General features: G+C 49.1%; 2 protein-coding genes across 2 annotated transcripts in view; one reads left to right on the top strand and one right to left on the bottom strand.

The window, feature by feature from the left end:
• The window catches only part of LOC142559820 (endothelin-converting enzyme 2-like), a 21,192-nt gene extending 14,282 nt beyond the window's left edge, over positions 1-6,910 (top strand). Inside the window, exons 6-7 of the mRNA XM_075671491.1 lie at positions 3,428-3,628; positions 5,977-6,910. Coding sequence (XP_075527606.1) covers positions 3,428-3,628; positions 5,977-6,138 — 363 coding nt within the window. The 3' untranslated portion in view covers positions 6,139-6,910. The remainder of the gene's footprint in view (positions 1-3,427; positions 3,629-5,976) is intronic.
• LOC142560627 (uncharacterized) overlaps positions 1-20,593 on the bottom strand; it is a 140,337-nt gene that overhangs the window by 28,700 nt on the left and 91,044 nt on the right. The window contains exon 11 of the transcript XR_012823403.1: positions 16,686-16,830. The gene's annotated coding sequence lies outside the window, so the exon portion shown is untranslated. The remainder of the gene's footprint in view (positions 1-16,685; positions 16,831-20,593) is intronic.

Below are 20,593 nucleotides of genomic sequence, written 5' to 3' on the forward strand. Positions count from 1 at the left end.
TCGTTTGCTAATTAGGTAGTTCGCCTTACTATCCAAAACTAATAACTCTGTTCGGCATACCAGGAACCATACTGTAAGCTATGCCTTAGGTTTCCCGTAGTTGAAGTGATAATTCTGCGGTATGCCCAAAACAGCGCAGCTTGTGAGCATGAGTCGGCACACTCACTCGCAAGCGCACTGCAGCTCAACCAGTCATTCCACAGTGGTTTCATGCTCGAGAAATTTTGGCGCGCGAGTCGGACGTGGGTATAGACGGGAACGGCCGGCGGCGAGAGCTTTTTGTGGACGAGAATGTGAACAGGCGCGAGTTTCAACGACAGTCGGCGACAGGAAGTGGGAGCGACGTATTTATTTATTTATTTGTTTATTTGGCTATTTGTTCGTTTGTTTGTTTGTTTATTTGGTACCCACAGCGCCTATTTCAGGCATCACAGGAGGCACAGAAGTAAAAGGAAACGCAAGTTGCAGTCAATACACGTTCACGCGAATGGAAGGGGGGGGGGGGGGGGGGTAGGCAATACAAACACAGGGTTATAAAGGTAATGAAAAGGCATACAAAGGTAGTAATAGAGACCCAGTGCATGACGAAATTATAAAGGGCAAAGCACAAGAAAAGACTATGCAATGTTTATTTCCTTTTTCTTTAATTCTGCAGGGACTTACTTAAGACAGCTTATACGTGGAAATGCGAAAGCATTATACTCCTTTTAGTTAAATGGTTTTTTTAGCTTTCTTTCTGCCCGTTCCTTGCCTGCGCAGGCTCTCACCTGCGCTCTAACTAGGCCTGGGTAAGGGCGAATCAAAATGCTCCTAGCTCGAAGGAGCGCTCAGCAGCGTTCAATTAGACGTTCATGTTTTTTTTATTCTTTTATATATACTTGCTTTTATATATACTCATGACGTGGCGCCACCTGCCCCCCATTGGCTGCGCCGTCCCATGTCCAATGACGCAGACACTAAGCCACACCTTTTGACGTGACGTTTGCAATGACGCATGCACAAGTCACACCTTTAGTCAACGGCCCCGGTTCGATTCCCAGCCAGAAGAAAATTTACGACATTTCACTTTCAAAGGCATTCGTTTACAGGACCCTCCCTGAGAAATTTGGTGTCAATCCAAGCATTTTCTTGACCCGTTATTGCTCTTTGCACTGTCTGCCATTTTGGTACCATCTATCGGTCAAGTCGACTGCACAGACTGTTATAACTCAACTGTTATGACTGCTACCGGGCGGGAACGGCATCCGGCCGGACGGCCAGGAGCATAATAACGCCCACACAAGAACGGGAACACTGCGCCCGTTTATTCAGTGACAGCCCTTTGTTCCGACGTTCCCAAGCCGCTCCGGCACGTGCGATGACGTCGGTCTCGCGTCACGGCGAACGCGGTTTTCTCTGTCTTCGTTGTCGTTTTCACTTTGCAGCACAGACAGATTTTTTTCGCGAAGTGGGGCAAATACTGCTTTCTCGTTAAAACGCGAGCGAATCTGGGAGAGTGTGAGTCGTCGTGAGCAGTTCCGCGAAACTTGGTCTCGCAACATGCGTATCGGTACCATTGTCAAGAAGATGGCGTCGTGTGGCATACGGATGATTCACGTTCGTTCTTCTTAATGCGCAGGCATTATGTAGCCCATTATACACCGTAAAACAATTTACGCCCTTAAATGTGAAAAAAGTCGATGTGTCCATAGCTCACACCCTTAGGATGTGATTTATATAACCGACACCCTAGGAGTGTGATTTAAAGACACATTCACACCCTTTTTCACTTTTAAGGGTGCAAATTATTTTACAGTGTACGCGGAAAGCAGGAGGCGTCGGCGTCGCCAGCGAGAGTAAACGCACGTCAAAAAATGCCTGAATTGACGTCAAATTTCTCAGGGAGGTTCCTGTGAACGAAGTAGACTATCGCCTTTGAAAAGAACGTGAAGTAAATTTCGGTCTGGATGTGAATCGCACCCGGGCATCCGGGTTGCGATACAAGGACGCTTCCCCGACGCCACGGCGGCTCCACGGTTCTGGCTGACTAAAGGTGTGGCCTAGTGCGTGCGTCAATGCATACGTCACGTTGAAAGGTGTGGCCTAGCGCGTGCGTCATCACACACGTCACGTTGAAAGGTGTGGCCTAAGTCGTGCGTCATTGGACACGTCACGTTGAAATGTTTGGCCTAGGTCGTGCGTCATTCGACACGTTACGTTGAAAAGTGTGGCCTAGTGCATGCGTCATTGGACACATCACATAGAAAGGTGTGGCCTAGTGCGTGCGTCAATGGACGAGTAACGTTGAAAGGTGTGGCCTAGTGCGTGCGTCAGTGGACACGTCACGTTGAAAGGTGTGGCCTAGTGCGTGCGTCAGTGGACGCGTAACGTTGAAAGGTGTGGCCCAGTGCGTGCGTCAGTGGACACGTCACGTTGAAAGGTGTGGCCTAGTGCGTGCATCAGTGGACGCGTAACGTTGAAAGGTGTAGCCTAGTGCGTGCGTCAGTGGACACGTCACGTTGAAAGGTGTGGCCTAGTGCGTGCGTCAGTGGACGCGTAACGTTGAAAGGTGTGGCCCAGTGCGTGCGTCAGTGGACACGTCACGTTGAAAGGTGTGGCCTAGTTCGCGCGTCAGTGGACACGTCACGTTGAAAGGTGTGGCCTAGTTCGTGCGTCATTGGACACGTCACGTTGAAAGGTGTGGCCTAGTTCGTGCGTCAGTGGAAACGTCACGTTGAAAGGTGTGGCCTAGTGCGTGCGTCAGTGGACACGTAACGGCGCAGCCAATGGGGAGCAGGTGGCGTCACGTCACGAGTGTATAAAATGAGTCGGCAAAATTAAACGATTTCAATGTCCAATTGGACGCCGCTGAGCGCGGTCCTTCGAGTTATGACCTTCTCGGGGTCAAGCGAGCGCGTTGTGATTTGGCCTTGCCGAGGCACGCTTAGAACGCAGGGGAGAGCTTGCGCGGACAAGGAATGCACGGAAAAAAAACTAACAAGAAAGCACCGTTTCACTAAAGGGACTATAATGCTTTCGCATTCTCTGCAATTTTTTTCCGCACGTTTCAGCAAATAAATAAGTTCTTTAATCAAACGTGTGCGTAAAGTAAGTGGACACGAGTATGGGCGTCAGTGGGGTCTGAAGCGCGAATGAAAGCATGCGTCAACGCCAGTGAGCGTTTAAGAGTACGTATGGGCTCGAGTAGGAACATGAGCCAGTGGCGATGAATGTTAGTGAGCATAAGTAGGTATCCACTTAATGTGCCCACCTGTACGCAAAAAAAAATGTAAAAGGAGTGAAAAGTCGGAATGTATGTACTGCCTTAAGCATTGCGATATTCACGTTTTAGGTCAGGAGTGATCAGATTTTTGTCAGTTAAGTGTGGCCGACTGCTCTCCCTCCCTCTCTCTCTCTCTCTCTCTGTCGTTCTCTCTACGCGTTTCAGGTTCCGCCCAGCGAAACGGAAGACCTGAAGAATCGCATGAATTGCGTCCACAAGCAAAATCCGGACATTCCTAGCTCGATGAAAGAGCCCATCTACCGGTCGTCTGCTGTCGACATCGTGTTCACCGCCTACAAGGTCGCCACATCCAAGCAGAAGGCTCAGGATCTCAAGAACTTCGGTGCCGACCGGACGTTCTTCCAGGTTGGAAGAGCTTTGAGAGCCGCTCTTGCGCGCGTCTTCGTAACGTTGCAGCTTCTTCGCCGCCAATGCAAAGCAGTGACACTGTAGGTGGCGCCGTATGTCCTTTTATTCGAATATATCTTACAGCTACCCTTCACGGAGGCATTGTTGAATATATATATATATATATATATATATATATATATATATATATATATATATATATATATATATATATATATATATATATGTGTGTGTGTGTGTGCGTGTGTGTGTGTGTGTGTGAGCGTGTGTGTGTGGGGGGGGAAGAGGCGACGGACTTTTTGGAAGACGCACTTAACGTTTTCGGCTGGTTGACCAGCCTTCGTCAGAATACAGTATGTATGTGTGTGTGTATGTATATATATATATATATATATATATATATATATATATATATATATATATATATATATATATATATATATATATATATATATATATATATATATATATATATATATATATATGTATATAATCTCTGGTTTGGTGTAGCAGAAGAAAATAAGTGCACACGTGCGAGAAAACGTCATTTTGGGAAAGACGACTACCTTCGTGCCAGGAGTCTGTAGAAAGCAAACCAGACCGTCTGCCGGCGTCTGTCACCTCCGCGCTACCAATCGGCACGCGTTCTCCTTTTTTTTTTTTTTTTGTCTGCAGAACACCTGCACAACATAGCATAGTCTCAGGATGCAGAAATATTGCAGAACCTACTGCACATTCTTTAATTTTTCATAAGCCAGGACGGGAGTAAACCACTTGTGCTCCATATAGCACATTCTTGCCTGGGAGTTCGGTTCTCCCCATGCAATACGCGAGAAGAAGAAAAATAAAACATTGGGAGCAAAAGTGCACGCACAGCCACAGATGAAATTTTGAAACGCACACAGTCGAGCCTGGACAAGAGCGTAAAATGTTGCTAACGAAACGTGTCAGAGAGCTCAGATAACCACGACAAATACACTTGAAAAAATGCGGGTAACCAGGACGTATAAGCTCATGAAAAACGTCAAAAGCAACTCCATCAACACATATAGACACAATGGTATAATGAGTATGGGCGGTGTATTCAGACTTATGGCTCATCTCGTCGCAAGTGCGAAGAGTGAATGCCCAGTGGGGTACACCGTCCCGATCGAAGATGTAACCCACGTGACAGTGTTGCAGCCATGGGGCGGCACACCAGCATGTCCCCCTCTCTCCCCTAGAACTTTGTGTTAGCATGCGGCCCTCCCTCCTTGGCCCCCCCTCACCCCTCCCCCGAAGAAAAATTTCTGGCTACGCCATTGTCATTTATGATATCGTGAAAATACGCACACTTTCATTCTCAATCCAACATTGCCTTCAGGCATACTGAACTTAAATTATGACTTGTAGCGTAACAAGACTGTACCGTGGGTTATTGGAGCGTCACAGTGGGAGGGCTACGAATTTATTTTGACCACCTGTCGTAGCAGCAAGAAGGTGGAGAGTTTGGCGAGTTGGTGTACTGCATTTTCCAATTAATGCCAGCGCGAAAGAGAGAGGAACGAGATGCATGCGTCGTACTTCTCACCGATATTTGATACACGTGATACACGTGTGCGCAAGGTTTATGCAGATATGTGGGAAAAAACGCATATAATCATTACCTTGCACTTACATTTTACATCACGAGCAAAAAAAAAAAGTAAACATATCTAGGGTAACAGGAGATCGCCGGGTACCATACGTGTAAATGAGAGAGTCAGCCAGGCTGCATGCACTCCGTTTCAAACATCGCGTGCGATGCTGTGGAGGCCAGACACACCTTGTGCAGTGACTGCATCCGCGCCAGCAAAAAGTTCGGTGTCCTTGCCAGCAGTTAAGCGAGTCTGTTCATTATTTGGATTCAGCATTGAGTAAAAAGAAAGTAACCTTTGAAAAGGTACAAACTGTGTGTGTGCGCGCACGGCTGCTAGTGCGTTGTCTTAGCTCATTTTGCTTTTTCGTTGTATCTCTTTTAGGTTTTCTTTTTTTTCTTTTATTTGCAGCCCGTCGCGGCAGGCTCACGTGAGTGCTCGTGCGGGCAAACCTCGCTGGCGCACAGCGAAACGTGGGCGGTACGCGAGGAGTGATACATTTGTCGTAACCGAACTTCTTGCGTAACTTCCACAGCGTTGCACCTGGCAGTCTGAAACAGAGTGTAAGAGTCCTGATTTTTCACGCTGCTGCCCGGAGTTTGTCGTTCGGGTGTCTGCCTGTACGTCCTTCATACAAATGTCTCACGTCGCAGTGATAATTCGGCGAAAGCAGCCACGGGCCTAGAGGAAAGCAGCACCACTCAATCCCTTCGTTCAATCGTGTCGCAGATGATGTGCTACCTGATGTGCGACGACCGCTCCAAGGACGCCAAGGTGTCGGAGCTGAGCTGCAACCAAGCGGTCAAGGACAGCACCCACTTCGGCAAGATTTTCGGCTGCCGGATCGGGTCACCCATGAACCCGACATCCAAGTGTCGCTTGTTCACCTGAAACTGCCTCGAGCCTTTCCGTGCGCTGCGAAAGCGCTTTGCCCGCTCTGTTTGACTGGCGTGCCACGTGGGTGGTTTCGAGTATACTTCACCCATTGTGGCCTGTTCATCATCTTCTCGTTGTGTCTGTGCTTTGTATTTTTGTGAGTGTTTGTTGCAAGGTGCTCTGAGCCACGTGTTTGGGATAACGTGCGATGCGTGAGCGCCTGCAGTCGTCACCTCTTGGAGGCAAAGTGCGCGCTGGAATACGACGGCACGGTTTGTCGACTCTGTGGCGAACTGAACCCGACGCGACGGGAATCACGCTACGTTCCAGCTCGTCGAGCTCGCCCCCTGTGCGACAGTCCGGTACATCACGGACACCAATGCTTCGCCAACGTTTTCTGTTTGCCATGCTGATGCCGTTTGAGTACCAGCTATCACGGCTCTTGATGTAGGATTCTCAAGAGTAACGTGACTTGAACATTGCGTGGATTTCGTTTCTTTTTTTTTTATTACGTCAATGATTCGGCGATTTTGTTTGTTGCAGAGTTTCGACACGTGAGTGTAGTGTCAGCGTCTCCGAGCGCTTTCCCTGTGGTTCTTTTTTTTTTCAATTCTTTTTTGTGCATAACTCTCGGCCTTGACCGCAGCTCTTGACGTGCTCGTAGCCGCCTGCCTACGCCACAATGTACCTGAAGTTCCTTAGAACCTCCGCGAAACTGTTCTCGTGGTTTGCATGCTCGCACAATGCGCTCCTATAGAAATCATTTTTTTATTTCTTCCGAGTTCGTAAAAGCGTACACAAGGTTGACGAGCAATTGTCTGCAATCTATTTAGCTCCTCGAGCCGGCGATCAGCGCGTCTGTGCCTCATTTTCTCGAAAGCCACAGATTCGCACGAGTTGAATTACGGAAGGAAGGAAGGAAATCAACTTTATTCAGGTCCTGCAGGCCACGAGAGCTGCGGGCTCTCATGGAGTGGGCGTCTCCCACGACGGAACCGGGAGGTTGAGTTTCCTGGCGCCGTCGTGGACCTGCTGGACGGCCCAGAGTTGGGGAGCGAGTTCTTCGCTCCGGATTGCCTCTTCAAACTTGCGCTTGTCCTGTTCGTAGTTTACGTGAGCTTGCGAGCACGGCCAGAGTAAATGATAAACGTTAAGGGATGTATTGCAATTGGTGCAATAAGACCTGTCGTAGAGCTCAGGCATGTAATGGTGTAATCTGTTTTGAGTGGGGTATGTGTCTGTTTGTAGCATTCTGAGTGTAACTGCTTGAGCTCGAGTGAGCGTGCGGTGTGGCGTGCTATATTGTCTGCGTTGTAGGTAGTAGTGTTTAGTGACTTCGTTGTATGTAGTGGGCGCGTCCTTATTCTCCGAGTGGTCGGGTGAAGCCGCGCGGTCTGTAAGCGCGCGCGCAGCCTCGTGTGCCGCCTCGTTAAGGTCCGCCTGCCTTGTCTAGAGATCCTGCCCGTTGACATGCATTTCTGACAGACATTCAGGGCGGCCCATTGCGCGAAACTTTTGGAACGTCCTAAACACTATCATAATCTAGTGTGAAGTGCCTAATCTGAAGTGCTGTCCTCGAGAGCACTTTCCTTGCATTTTGTATCGTAATGACAACGCCGATTGTTCCAGTCACTGGCATATACCTACAATGAGGGATTGCTCAAGATGCTTGCTGGTAGAACGAGAATTGCAAATACTATAAGAAGTAGTTTAATGACTGGAAGATGTAGAGAGGTAGGCCGGGAAATGGAGCATCTGGCCTGCTACTCTACGTAAGGGAAGGGGAAGAAGGGGAGGAAAAGGGTCACGATGGGGGATGATAATGGGAGGTACGAGGTGAAGGACACATCGCCTAACTGGTATCACAAGCGCGAGTCCAAGCCCGTGTCGCCTAGGTAAATACGACAAATCGCGCTAGAATCGTAATAGAAGCTGAAGAGGCACGCAGTGGTCGGGCTACCCATAAGATTCATTCTGGCACGGCCGTCCGCAGCAGAGCATACATTATCGACGCTCTATGCATGAACCAACTGCGGTAAAGCGCGCTCGGCGGCGCGAGCAGACGGGCTCGGACACGCCTCACAAGCAACTTAAACGCCGAGTGCAATCGCAATCCTTGTGACCGTGAACACGGGAGCGTATGCAGCTCGGCGCCAGCAGCAACCTCTGACGAGCGGCTGGCACACTTTTGGATAGTTTCGTATAAGTTCAGCTCACACACTGCCTGATCGAGCTCGCGCGTCGTCTCCTATACCGTAACTGCCGCATGGCATCTGGAATTGACGTAATACCGATTCCCAAGCGCGTGCGCACAGACTAGCCGTCTGGCAGTAAACAGGAACAGACGACGTCCGAGCGCTATCAGTCAGTGTATCCGCTAAATCCGCAAACTACGAAAGGGCCCTGGACACTCGTCATAATTGGATAATCCGATGATGGTTATTAGATTTTAATGACGCAAGGGCATCTTAGGCCAAAGAGCGCTAGGATAAAAGCCTCATGTTCCCACAGAGTCGCATGTTTAAAACGCCCGTTTAAAATAAAAGCTGTATAAAGGCATACGTGTGAAGCTAAGCAATAAGAGCGAGTGCACGAATTTTAATATATTTAACCGGTTTATAAGCACGGACTTAAATGTATCGGTCAAAACCGTACACGTGGAATCTCCAGGAAAAGTCCGAATCCCTCACTGCGAAACTCTTGCCTATGCAAGAAGTGCCAGGGCTCAGACATACTTTTGAGTATCATATTTGTGGTGCAGAATCTGACGGCTATAGGACGGGAGGGCACAATTTTTTAAATAGTGAACTTCCGCAGGGTATATTTAAGAGCTCTCCTAAATTTTAAGAAACTGGGTCCTCTGATAACAATAACGAAGGATGGGGAAGTGCGTGGTGCGAGTATAGTTCTCTAAAATGAGCCACTGCTCTCCATGGATTCTCTCTCCGCCGTGTTTGCCCGTCAGTGGACCAGTTACAGTCAGGTGATAGTTGTGTGCGCTATATAATAAGCGTTCCCGATTCCTGAGGCGTGCCAGGGGGTGAATTCGGTAAGTCCTTCGAATTTCAGCGGTACACTCTTAGTTAATCGCGGTTTTAGCATATGTATAGCTTGTTTTCAACTTTATTGTTCCATTCAGCTCGCCGGTGCTGACGAAGCGCCTTGCGAACGGCAGATTTTATGTCTGCACCAGGTGCTCAACTCACGTCAGTTGTAGCCCGACGAGCCGCTCACCCAGCTTGCCCGCCATTTCGTTGCCTGCGATCCCAGGATGGCCTGGAACCCAGCACACAATAGGATGCGGGGCGTCCCACATGTGCCAAATTAAATATATATATATATATATATATATATATATATATATATATATATATATATATATATATATATATATATATATATATATATATATATATATATGCGATGGCCACGTAGCTGGCTTTCCGCTATCAAGAGCCCCGATGCTGGGGCGCAACTATGGGCTGTCCAAAGGGCCCACGATGCTGTGGTCGGGCATGGCCTGCCTGTCCCAACGTGGGAGCGGCACGCAGCGCGCTGAGTAGCGTACCTCAGGACCTTCATTAAGGTTTCGCATACATCCATCCATCCATGGCCACGTAGCTGGTCAGAAGCAAGGTAATGCTGTTTGCCGTCGCTTGGAGCAAGTTAGACTATTATATTATATTACGCTTAATTCCATAATTAGATATTATTTATTACCTTCTAAATTATTGTATTCAGAGCAAAAAGTGTCCATGGAAAAAAACTGCAGGCCGCACTGAAAAATTCTCGATTCAAGTTTCTGTTGCTGTTACATGCTACATAAAAGTCCTTTCTTTTTTGTTCTAAGCCTGAAACAATGCCCGCGAAATGAAAAAAAAAAAAGCCGCGCGACTAGTCGCGCGTCACTTTTCGCCGGCTACGAATAGTCGCACGATCTCGTGTGAAGACACATCTCTTTAATTTGCATGCCGCACGCCACTTGTAAAAACAGAGATGAATGAATTATGTAAAAAATCTGTAGACAATTAAGAACTTTTTTTTTTCTCGCCTGTTGGGACGCGGTTCTCTTCTGGGACACGAACCTTGAAGAATGTTCTATTTCCCAATGCACAACCATGAAATAATACATTTAGCAGTAGAAAATGGTGAAAGTGTACCTGTTGATGTTTTAATGTTACAGGGCCTGCACAGTATATGGAAACTTTGGATGGATATTCGCCCCAGTGAAGTTAAGAGACAGGGGCAATTGGAGACATCGCTGACAGAGACCATCTTGTAGGGGACATAAATAAATGATGATGATGATTATGATTATGATGATGATGTACCGTGCATTGGGACACCCAATGCAAAGAAACCAAGGTGGTTAAAAATCCGGGCGTCCCCCACTACGGCGTGCCTCGTAATCGGACCGCGATTTTGGCGCGTAAAATTCCAGAATTTACTTTATCATAGCACGGCACACTACTTTGTTTAGTGCGACTCTTAGAATGCATTCTCACGAGAATTTTCAGGTAACTATGTGCGTGTTGGCATTTAACCGTTCTTTTCTTTTTTTTCTTTTTACGCCAACTTGAGTCACACGGATATGCGCAACTGCGTATTTCCCGCTCTTCGGCCACAAATTTCTCCGGCATTGGACCCGGGTCGAATAAAACTCGCGTCATAGATATAAAGTCGATGTCGTGCTAGTATTCACGCTCGCTTCGCGCGCGGACTTCGGGGCGCCGGCGCTTGAGGGCGCAGCTTGTCCGGATAGAAAATCGAGAGGGAGGCCCTTCTGCATACACGAGCGTGACGCGTATCTGCGGTGGCAATACGATGTGCCGCTACACGCCGCTTTAAAGCTAATCGCATTAACGTCACCATCCACTGTGAGATGGGTTTTCCTCCCATAAGAATGTGGGCAGAAGCAGTGAATTTCGCCCCCGTTGGATCGAATGCGGTCGTAGCGACCGAGAAACGACGACGCGACCATGTCAGCAGAACACCGTCGCCAGAGCTACTGCCACGAATCATAACAGTTTATTTAGAGACTACGAGCGCAAAGAGATGTAAACCCATATATGCTTTTCGTACTACTGTTGCAAACGACTGTCCTTTACGAATTGAAAAGAAAATGCACAAAATGCAAACACTAAAATAGCAAAGAAAGAAAGAAATCAAGGTCTCACTCGCTGTGACGTGCGCGCGTGCCCAAGGAAAAGAAGAAGAAGGTGGGAACCGAAACACGTCCGAAAGACAAAATTGAGATGCCGTATACCTCCTCTAAATTTTTGCTTACACAGGTCTGCTCTCGCGAGACGAGGTCTGGTCTATGTTCTTATTGCAGTGCACCTGAAACTATCGAACATTGTTTTCTCTCATGCCGCCGCTTTCTAAGACAAAGAAGAATATTAGAATACTCATTTACCAAACTTGGCCTATCACTAACCTCGACAAACATTCTTTCTTTCGGGGCAACTTCACTGGGAACCAGCCACAGGGATGCTTTTCTTGCTGTTTACAATTTTATTAGCGAGACAAAAAGAGTACCTTGCTGATTTTCTACAATTATCCGTAGTTTCTATTACTTCATTTCTTTACGTTAAATTATTTTATCAAAATTCTTACCAATACTTTCATTGCAAGTCTAAATTACAGTTCTATCGTCCCACGCTCCACTATTCAAATCTAGTTTCTCTATACTTCTAACCTTACGGAAAACCGCCTGCTTCTTGGCCAATCCCCCATAGTGGGTACGCGCCACTGTCTGGGACACAAGACAAGACACGACAAGACAAGACCGCTGGATCTGAATGGAGACGACGACACGTCGACCGCTAGAGAGAGTGTCTTAAGAAAACGAAGCCGGCACCATGGATAGCAAGATCAGCAACATTCCTGAAGACGATACCGGAGTTAAGAAGCCAGAAAAGTCGCGGGCCGCTTCCTCTTCCTACGTTTCACGAGATGGCCCAAAACAACGCTCCTCCACGGCCCTCAGACGCAATGATCGCCCGCTGCCCGGAAGCAGAAAAGGAAGCCTCGAGAGCAAGCGAGACGGAGACGACCTGGATCCGCTTTCGGAGACGTCCAGGAACAAGGACGGTGTCTCAAACGGCACCTACGGTCCGGGTAGCTCCCGGAGGCATCGTGCTTCGGTTGACGACACCTACGGCGGCAACTACGCGCAACGTCCGATTCCGAGGCAGACTGGCGCGCGGACGACACGCGACACTTCCGATACCGAAGCAGAACCCCTTAATGGACGGTTTTCCGGGAGGCCGATCAAGGTCTACAGGGACGAATTTCTTTCGTACGAGGAAGACCTGCGCAAGGCTCCTAGGTCTCCCAGTGCGCGCGTAGAAGGCGAAGGCGGAATGGAGCTTTCCGCGCGAAAAATTTCTCCAAGTGGCGAAGACGGAAGAACTTCGGGGACTCCGTACGGGCCCAGCAAGCGCGAGGCTTATGAAGAGGACCTTCCCCTCGAGTCCCGTCGGTATTCGGTTGCCGCCTTCGACGGAGACAACGACAAAGAACGCACCGGTTCGAAGCAGCGTCCGTCGACAAGGCGCCTCCTCTCGGACAGCGAAGAACCGGGAGCTCGGCGAACTACTGACGAACAAAGCAGACGTCAGAGCTGCGAGAGTGTCCCTGCCAGAGGTTACCGCAAATCGCGAAAGCAGTCCACTGTGGCAATCTATGAAGGCGACGACGGGGAAAGTTCACTTTCAAGGGGTAGACGGACACCGACGAAGCGCGCGTCGTCGAAACGGGATAAAATTGAGGACAAGCGACCTGCTGAACAGCTGGGCAAACGTTATGTCGACGAGGCTCCTCCTGTCGACGAAGGCTACGGCAAGAACCGCAGGCTCCCCGGCGCAACCACTGATGAAGAAGACGAAAAGGAGCGCTCATCTTTCAGGCGAAAATCGCCGTCGAAGAAACGGCCTTTCTCGGAGAGCGCGGAACCCAAATTCCTGCGAGGCGTTGGCAGGCGCAGTACGCGTTACCTTGACGAAAACCTTCCTCGTAAGGAAGACCGTAGCGGGTTCCGTAAAGTGCCTGGAGAACGCGTAGACGAAGACGTCGAGAGCGAGTGGTCTTTACCAAAGGAAAGGCGGTCATCCACGAAACGCGGCTCTTCGGACGATGAAGAACCAAAGCACCAACGAACTCTTGAGACACCGAGCAGACGCGATAGTGACGAGCTTCTTCGTGTCGTGAACGGCCGTCGAATGCAGCACACGCTGCCCGCCGCAATCACCCGTGAAGAAGAGAAGGGGTATTCGGTTTCAAGACTGTCAAAGAAACACGCCTTATCGGATACCGAGGAACCAAGAGATCAACGAACCTCTGAGAAGCCCGGCATGAGCTATACAAAAGAAGGTCCTCCTGTGAAAGATATGGAAAGGTCGCGAAAGCTGCCCGCTAAACACGACTACGACCAAAACGAGCGCGAACGTCCTGTTCCTAGACAACAAAAGGGCCAGCAAGATGACCAGCAAATTCGGCGAACCGTTGAGAGTCGCAAGAGCCTCTACGGACGGCGCATGCCTCGCAGAGACGACGACGACCAAAGCCCCGTTGGTTCCCGGTACAAAGAAAGCACACCCAGTGGCACTGCTGGATCTGACAGGTACTATTACCGTACGGGACGCTCACCACTGGAAAGCGAAAGGCCACCCGAGGCTACTGCCACCAGACTACTGAAGGAAGACAGACGGTGGAAGGCAGACGCGGAGCCAGAGGATAGGGAGCCGTCTCGAAGAAGTACGGAGTACACGGCAGAGAGGGACGAAGCACCTGGGAGCAGAGGTCGGAGGGGCCGGAAACCGTCAATGGTGGGCCCGTTGACACTGCGAGACGTGCGGTCCGCGTACGAAGGTGGCCAGACGGCCAGTATTCCAGTAGAAGACAGAGGCAGCGGAAAAGACCACGAACCGACGCCTGCGCCTCGTGGTAGCGCTCGCCGCAAGAGGTCGCCTCCGACGAAAGTCACAGCGCAACCACCAGCGACAAAACCTGCCGCACTGTCGACGACCGAAGACCAGGTTGAAAACGGTATGAAGCCCCACGACAAGGAGCGCTCCGATGACAAGAAGGACCTCGCTGACATCGAAAACGAAGGCGCTCCTGACAGCGGGAAACAGCAGTTAACAGTCGGAGAATGGCTGAAGATATTGGTAAGCGGCTTTTCATTTGTACACATCGTTACTCAGGTATTCCTTGCCTAAATTTATGGGCGCTGTTAATCTTTAATATAGTTGTGCATACACACACACAAAGAAACAAAAAGAATAAGAGCCCTGGCTCAACCCACATGGTAACTAGAATATTCCATTTGAAATCGCTGCCACTAAGCTTAATCCACCGAAGGCAACCGTCATATTGCCGTGGGTTGTGCGACATAAAAAATTGTGGGGCGGGTCACCGCTTTGACGACAGCTTCGAAGCAGCGCGAAATCGTATCGAACGTCCTGTTCCGCACGCATGCGCCCAACGGCGCAGCAAGGGCGTCGCCCGTTTTAAATTGTGCCCGCAGTTCATTCACTGGCGCGATCAAAACAGCACAGACCAGAGAATGCCACCTCTGGCTAATTACCGAGACGCAGATGCGAAAGAGAAAAAAAAAAACGCTCGCGACCATGATATAGTCTCGACTTCTGCAACTACTTCCAGTGTTTGCAGCAAACAAAATAATGACCTTTGAGATCGGCTACCTTTGTTCCGAGGGAGCCGTTGAGGAGGAGTGCGATTCATTTCGTCACTATAGTTAGTGCTACCAGTATCGTTCACCTTGCGGCATAAAGAAATCGAAATTCATTTTTTTTTCTGTTTTACCGAACCGAATGCGCTCAAACTTTTCCGGCTCGCTGTGGCACACATACATATAATTTAACATGCGATGCATAATTAGAACATGAAAATTTGGTGCCATGGCATCTTTATTTCTATATCCCTCTCTAGCGCCCCTTTAAATCACTTACTTAGCGAGCAAAAAAAAAAAAAAGGGGGGGGGGGGTACAGGTGGCAAGTCTATGGTTTTGGATTCGCAGCGCAACGCTCCCGTTGACGCCCCGCCGAATCCCGCCACTGGTGCTGCTCAAGGAGGCGACGAGTCGATAAGGCATCCGGCGAATCGGAACCTGGCCAAGAGCAACCTCAAGGTGCGCGCTGCGAAGCCTTCTGGTGCAATTTTAAAGCAAGGCTTTCTTCGCAGCTCCTCTCCCCACATCACCCCCTTCCTCCCACACACAAGCTTTGCGTGTGCTGGCTAGTCCTAGCTCTTGCCTTGCTGAGTACAGGCACAAGCCCCACCCTACCCACTTGCAACTACCACGCAGTCTGGTGCAGCAACAGCTATGATGCCCAGCGAGCAGTTTTGCTTTGCAGCGACGTAGGCAATACGGCGGATGGCGCTTTCTGCAATGTCGAGGAATAGTGTTTTACATACTGAATAATACTACAGGTACCTCGATGGTACCACGTCTCTCCTTTTAGTGTAGGGACACATCGGGAACCGCCGCCATTCTGGCACACATGTACACAAGCGCGCAGGTGTGTGTGTGTTGGGGGGGGGGGGGGCGATTAGACCGATTAGACGCAAGCCCATTACTCCCTACCGCACTACCCTCTAGCAACTATACCACACTGTCCACTGGGCCGCTACCCATTAGTCTTGCATCTGTGCGACGCTAGGACACCCGTATATGGCGCCATCACGCTACCACGGCTTTCGGCTTTACTCTTGGTAGGTGCAATCAGAAGCAGAAAGGAAAGAACTAAGCAAGAGAAGCAGCCGAGTGTGGAGGTCAAGTTGCAACACTGTACCGAAGCTTGTGTCGAATGTGAATGAGACGAGGACCCCAAAGAGTAAAATTGCTGGTTTGGGTGATTTGCCATGGTCTGCAAACAGCAACATAAGTATAAAGGACAAAAAAAGGGGGACTTGAGGTCGTCTTGACGTTTTCCTCTTTTCACCTTTGTGTTGTCTGGCGCCGTTGCAGTACCATAAGTAAAGTACGTTGCGTCTAACAAAATAACGTGAATTTCTGCCGCGTAAATTGGACCCCACACCTGCATTACAACATTGTAAGGAATGAAGCGGGTTACTGGTCGTATGGTAAAAGCTAACTTGCAGAACAGTAATCTCTCGAATGTCATTTGGTTTTTTACTATTTCGTCGGGGACTGGTTTCGTTTGTAGCAGTAATTATTTAGCAGTAATTGTTACCTCAACAGACGTTGTTCCGTCGAACTCTCGAATACATCGAAACGCTACTGTCATGGTGTTACACTTGCGCCACTATCGCTATGAATTTGTCCCAACATTTGCGTAAACGTTAAAGAAAGCTTTTACTTCTCACAAATACGATGTGCGGGATGCGCTCACTTTATTTAGAGGCCTTCCCATAGAGGAACATTCAAAATAAGCAAGAATCCGCCATATATCCGATAGACACCTCGTGACATTGTGTTGGGAAGCTTAGTAGAAAACCGCAAATTTCGCGTTCGATGCCACGACTGAAAGCGCCCAAGCACTGAACGGGCGCTACTTCTACCAGCCTGACTTACCTTTGGCGTCTGTCTCTGTGGGGTGCAGATCAAGCGGTCACTAAAGAGGTCTCGAGAGTCACTCGGGAAGCCGCTGGCGTCCACCCCGCCCACCTCTTCCTACGCGTTGCCACAGGACGCTCTGCTTAGCGTCTACACCAGGGACCTGGACAGCCACGAGGTACGCGACCATCATCACGAGAACAAAAATATCTGCGCTTTTTCAGTTAAAACACCTTCCTAATCCTCAGTGTGGATGTTTTCGCAAGAACAAAACGTGCCGACTGCCTTAAGTATGCGACAGCATGCACATTTAAATTGAGGTTATTGTGACGTCTCGACAGATAACGTTCACGCGCGTGCCAACGCTCTACCACCATCATCACCATCATCATCATCATCATCGTCATAATCACAATCATCATCAGGCCATTCTGTGTCCACTGCAGGACGAAGGCCTCTCCCTGCGTTCCCCAACGTTCTACCTTACGCACTCTCATTTACTAAAGTGACGTTTCTATATTTCTGATTAACTTGCGATTTCGTATGCGCGTGTGAAGCTCTCCCGTATACGCTTGAAACAACCTCGAGTTTTCCGCAAGGCACCTCTAAAGTGGGTGAATTAGGTCCACCTATAATGCCGTAAAGAAATGCGTAGCCGTTGGGCGATCGAAGCTCTGCCTTCCAGCGCGGAGGAGGACCAATATTACAACGATCGGACGATCAGGTCGCCGTTTACACGCATACTTCTGTCGTGCCCAAATGGAATGGAAAACTTTATTGACTTTTTTAAGGTTTTAGCGGGTCGAGGCCGAAGTCTTCATTCTTGAAGCTTGGGTCCTCTTCAGCCATGAATGGGCCCCTAGTCCAGAGCTCCACTGAGCCGGGCCACCTCGCACGCGTGCGCTATTAGAGCTCTTTGAGCCTCTAGCTCGCGGCTGGTGAGCCAGCTCTCCCACTGCTCCGCACTTGGTGTTTTGTGTTTGTGGAATGCCTGGTTTCTTGTACACTCCCATGTGGTATAATGTTGGTTTAGCTCCACACCACGTACAGGTTGCGCTATACTGCGTGGGGAACATCCTACTTAGTATGTGTAAGTTTGGGAAGGAGCCCGTTTGCAGTCCACGCCATCCTGCGGCCTCCTCCTTTGTTAATGCTTTATGTGGTGGGGGATATTAATATCTTAGCCCCTTATAGTGGAGCCCCTAGTCGTGCCCAAAATCGCTCTTTGGAACGTCTGGCGCGCGTGTGTCACGTGTCAGCTTCTCACATTCTTCTCTCGTGGCAGCTAGCGCTTTAAGACGCTGCGCTAGTCTGTATACTGCCTCCGGGATTAGCCCATAATTTTAGACGTCACTGCGTTCGGGATCGGCCGATATGTTTAGTTATGACTTACCCACTGGATACCTCAGAAATAGGTAAGTCCGCCTATGATTGTCTCGCACTGGAAGAAAAAAGCGCTCACTCAGAACCAGCGAAAAGAACAAGAAGGAACAAGCGCCAGCTATAATCTTATTTCGCTGAAACAACGACATGTTTAAGGCACAGGAGATTGCGCAGAAGTGTACGGTGTCACGGTCGAATGGATGATACGACTGATAAAACAGTTTGTAGCTTTTTCAGTCCTATTATGCCGGGCGCTTTATATGCACTGGCTTTAGCCTGTAAATTCTTTAGGTCTCTTTAAAACTAAAACAGTTACCAACTTGTTTAACGTGCAGCGAAGTTTCGGTACTGATGCTTTCTTTTTCTTCTCTTTTTTTTCGTTCCGACTCAAAGGGTTTCACATCGCATGTACAAGTGCCGCCAGCGGCGATGCTCGCCGCAGGCGGCACTTGTACATGCGATGTGAAACGCTACAGGCATGGCCTCAGAGCTAAGGCTGCGCGCGCTGCCACCCTATTTCGGAGGCCATGTTACATACATACAGTTTCCAGCAAAGATTACTGTGGTCAGCGTCCACAGATGCTACAAGTTCGGCGGTTCAGCCACCATGGATAGTGCATCGGTTTGCTTAAACTTCTTGCTTTTAGAAATGACCTTGTGTCTTTCCGAAATGGATCATGTTTAGCAAAACACTTCGTAACAAATCCGGCGATTCGCAACGGTTATGCATTTCCGCCGAATCCTGTTTTCCTCTGGTTACCGTTGCTGGTTGTCTGGCCGGGACCGTTAGTTTGCCTTCTGCTGCAGTCAGTTTGCGACAGTGAGTGTAGTATGCATTTGCGGAACGCACGTTGAACTATAGTTTGACGCTGCGCGTCCCCGCGTAGACAGAGGACGAGGTCGAGAGCGAGGAAGAGGAGGAGACAGTTCCACGCCGGTGCGAGTGCTGTCACTGGTTCCGGTTCTGGTCGGCCCTCGGTGCGTTCTCCATGGTGGTGTTGCTCCCTCTGGGCGTCGTGCTACTGCCGCACACGACGCACGTCTCGCCTTACAGGGACCACCCCGGATACGACACTGCGGGAAACCCGAGGTCTCAGCCGTCGATCGAGGAAGTCCTGGTGAGGCACGCGAGTATCTGTCCTTCTTGGTCGCTCGCGATCTACACAATCGGGTTGACCCGACGAGATTTTGGGTAATATGTAGGGAAACAGGAACAGGCACCGCACAAGAGACGTGGGGAATCGTATGGTTTTATACGCATGATGTGCCAGAGTCCATTTCCTTTTTCTTGTTGCTCTGTTTTTATATATGTGGGCGAGATGTAATAGTTTGGCCATGGGAAAGGTGATTGAGCGGAGGAGAGAAAGTGACTACGGGAAGATATCTTGGCTCAACTATAGGCTATAGTTGAACCCATGGATAAAAGTATAGTGAAGCTACCATGGTGATGGGTCGCAATGCATGCATACATGCAAGGCAGAAAGAAAGAGAAAAGAAGGGCACACACAAAGAACAATAATGAAACTGACTCTGGCGCTCTGTTGAAGGCTAGGTCGCGGCTTCGATTCCAGACCGTGGCGGCCACAATTAATTTGGATGCGTGGTGCTGAAACTCTCGCCAGCATGCTGGTTTAGCTTTCTAAATAACCTCTAGTGTCAAGAACAATCGTGTCTGTTCGTGTCTGTTTATCTTTTTATTTTTTTCTGTAGCGCCATTTCCAGAAATGAACATCTAGTGTCCAGAGTTAACCCTGAGGCCATAAACTACGACGTCTTTTATGCCCTAGCTAGCTGCCTTTCTTTTACGCTGTCTCGCACCGCAGAACCTGTCCTACAACGAAGGCGACTTCGAGATCGCGCCGCAGAGCTGCGACTACGCTCCCTACGCAGCCGCGCATTTTGGTGACGTGCCCTCCAAGACGTACAGAGGAGGACACGTGACGGGCACGCAGTACAGACGTGTCATCTGCGTCTTCGATAGTGGGTATGCTGGCTGGCGACAGCTTCGTTATAGAGAGAGAAAAAAAAAGAAATACATTCTGCGGCGTTTTAGCCTACTGCTTCCTTTGTTCTCCGGAACAAAAATTCCCAAGTTCTTAGAAGTTATGAAAAGGTACGCTTGTTTTAATATAACCATTTATTATGTGAATCTTACGACTGAAACCCCGCCTTTCTCGATACGTGTATAAAGAAAGAGAATGATATCCCATTCGATTTCAAAGTAGAGCTTTCTTTTATTTCTCGAATCCTCCCTGACTTCGCTAGCAGTAGCTGCGGCTGCCTTGACGATTAGGTCACAGACAGCACACTGATAATATAACGAATTGGAATAGTCATCCGCACACCCCTACCGGTGTACCAGTAAGTGACTCTCTTATCTACGCAGTTACACAATAAAAGAACTACCGTTGCCTAGATAACCTCATTGCAAGAAACAAATGCCTTGACACACATTCTTTTAATAACGCGGAGCTTTCTATGCCTCATTACTCGGGGTATGGCACGCCTGCTCGGTCGTGGAATAGCGATACGAAAAGAAAGCC

Source organism: Dermacentor variabilis, chromosome 10 (assembly GCF_050947875.1).
Source record: "Dermacentor variabilis isolate Ectoservices chromosome 10, ASM5094787v1, whole genome shotgun sequence".
Lineage (NCBI taxonomy): Eukaryota > Metazoa > Arthropoda > Arachnida > Ixodida > Ixodidae > Dermacentor > Dermacentor variabilis.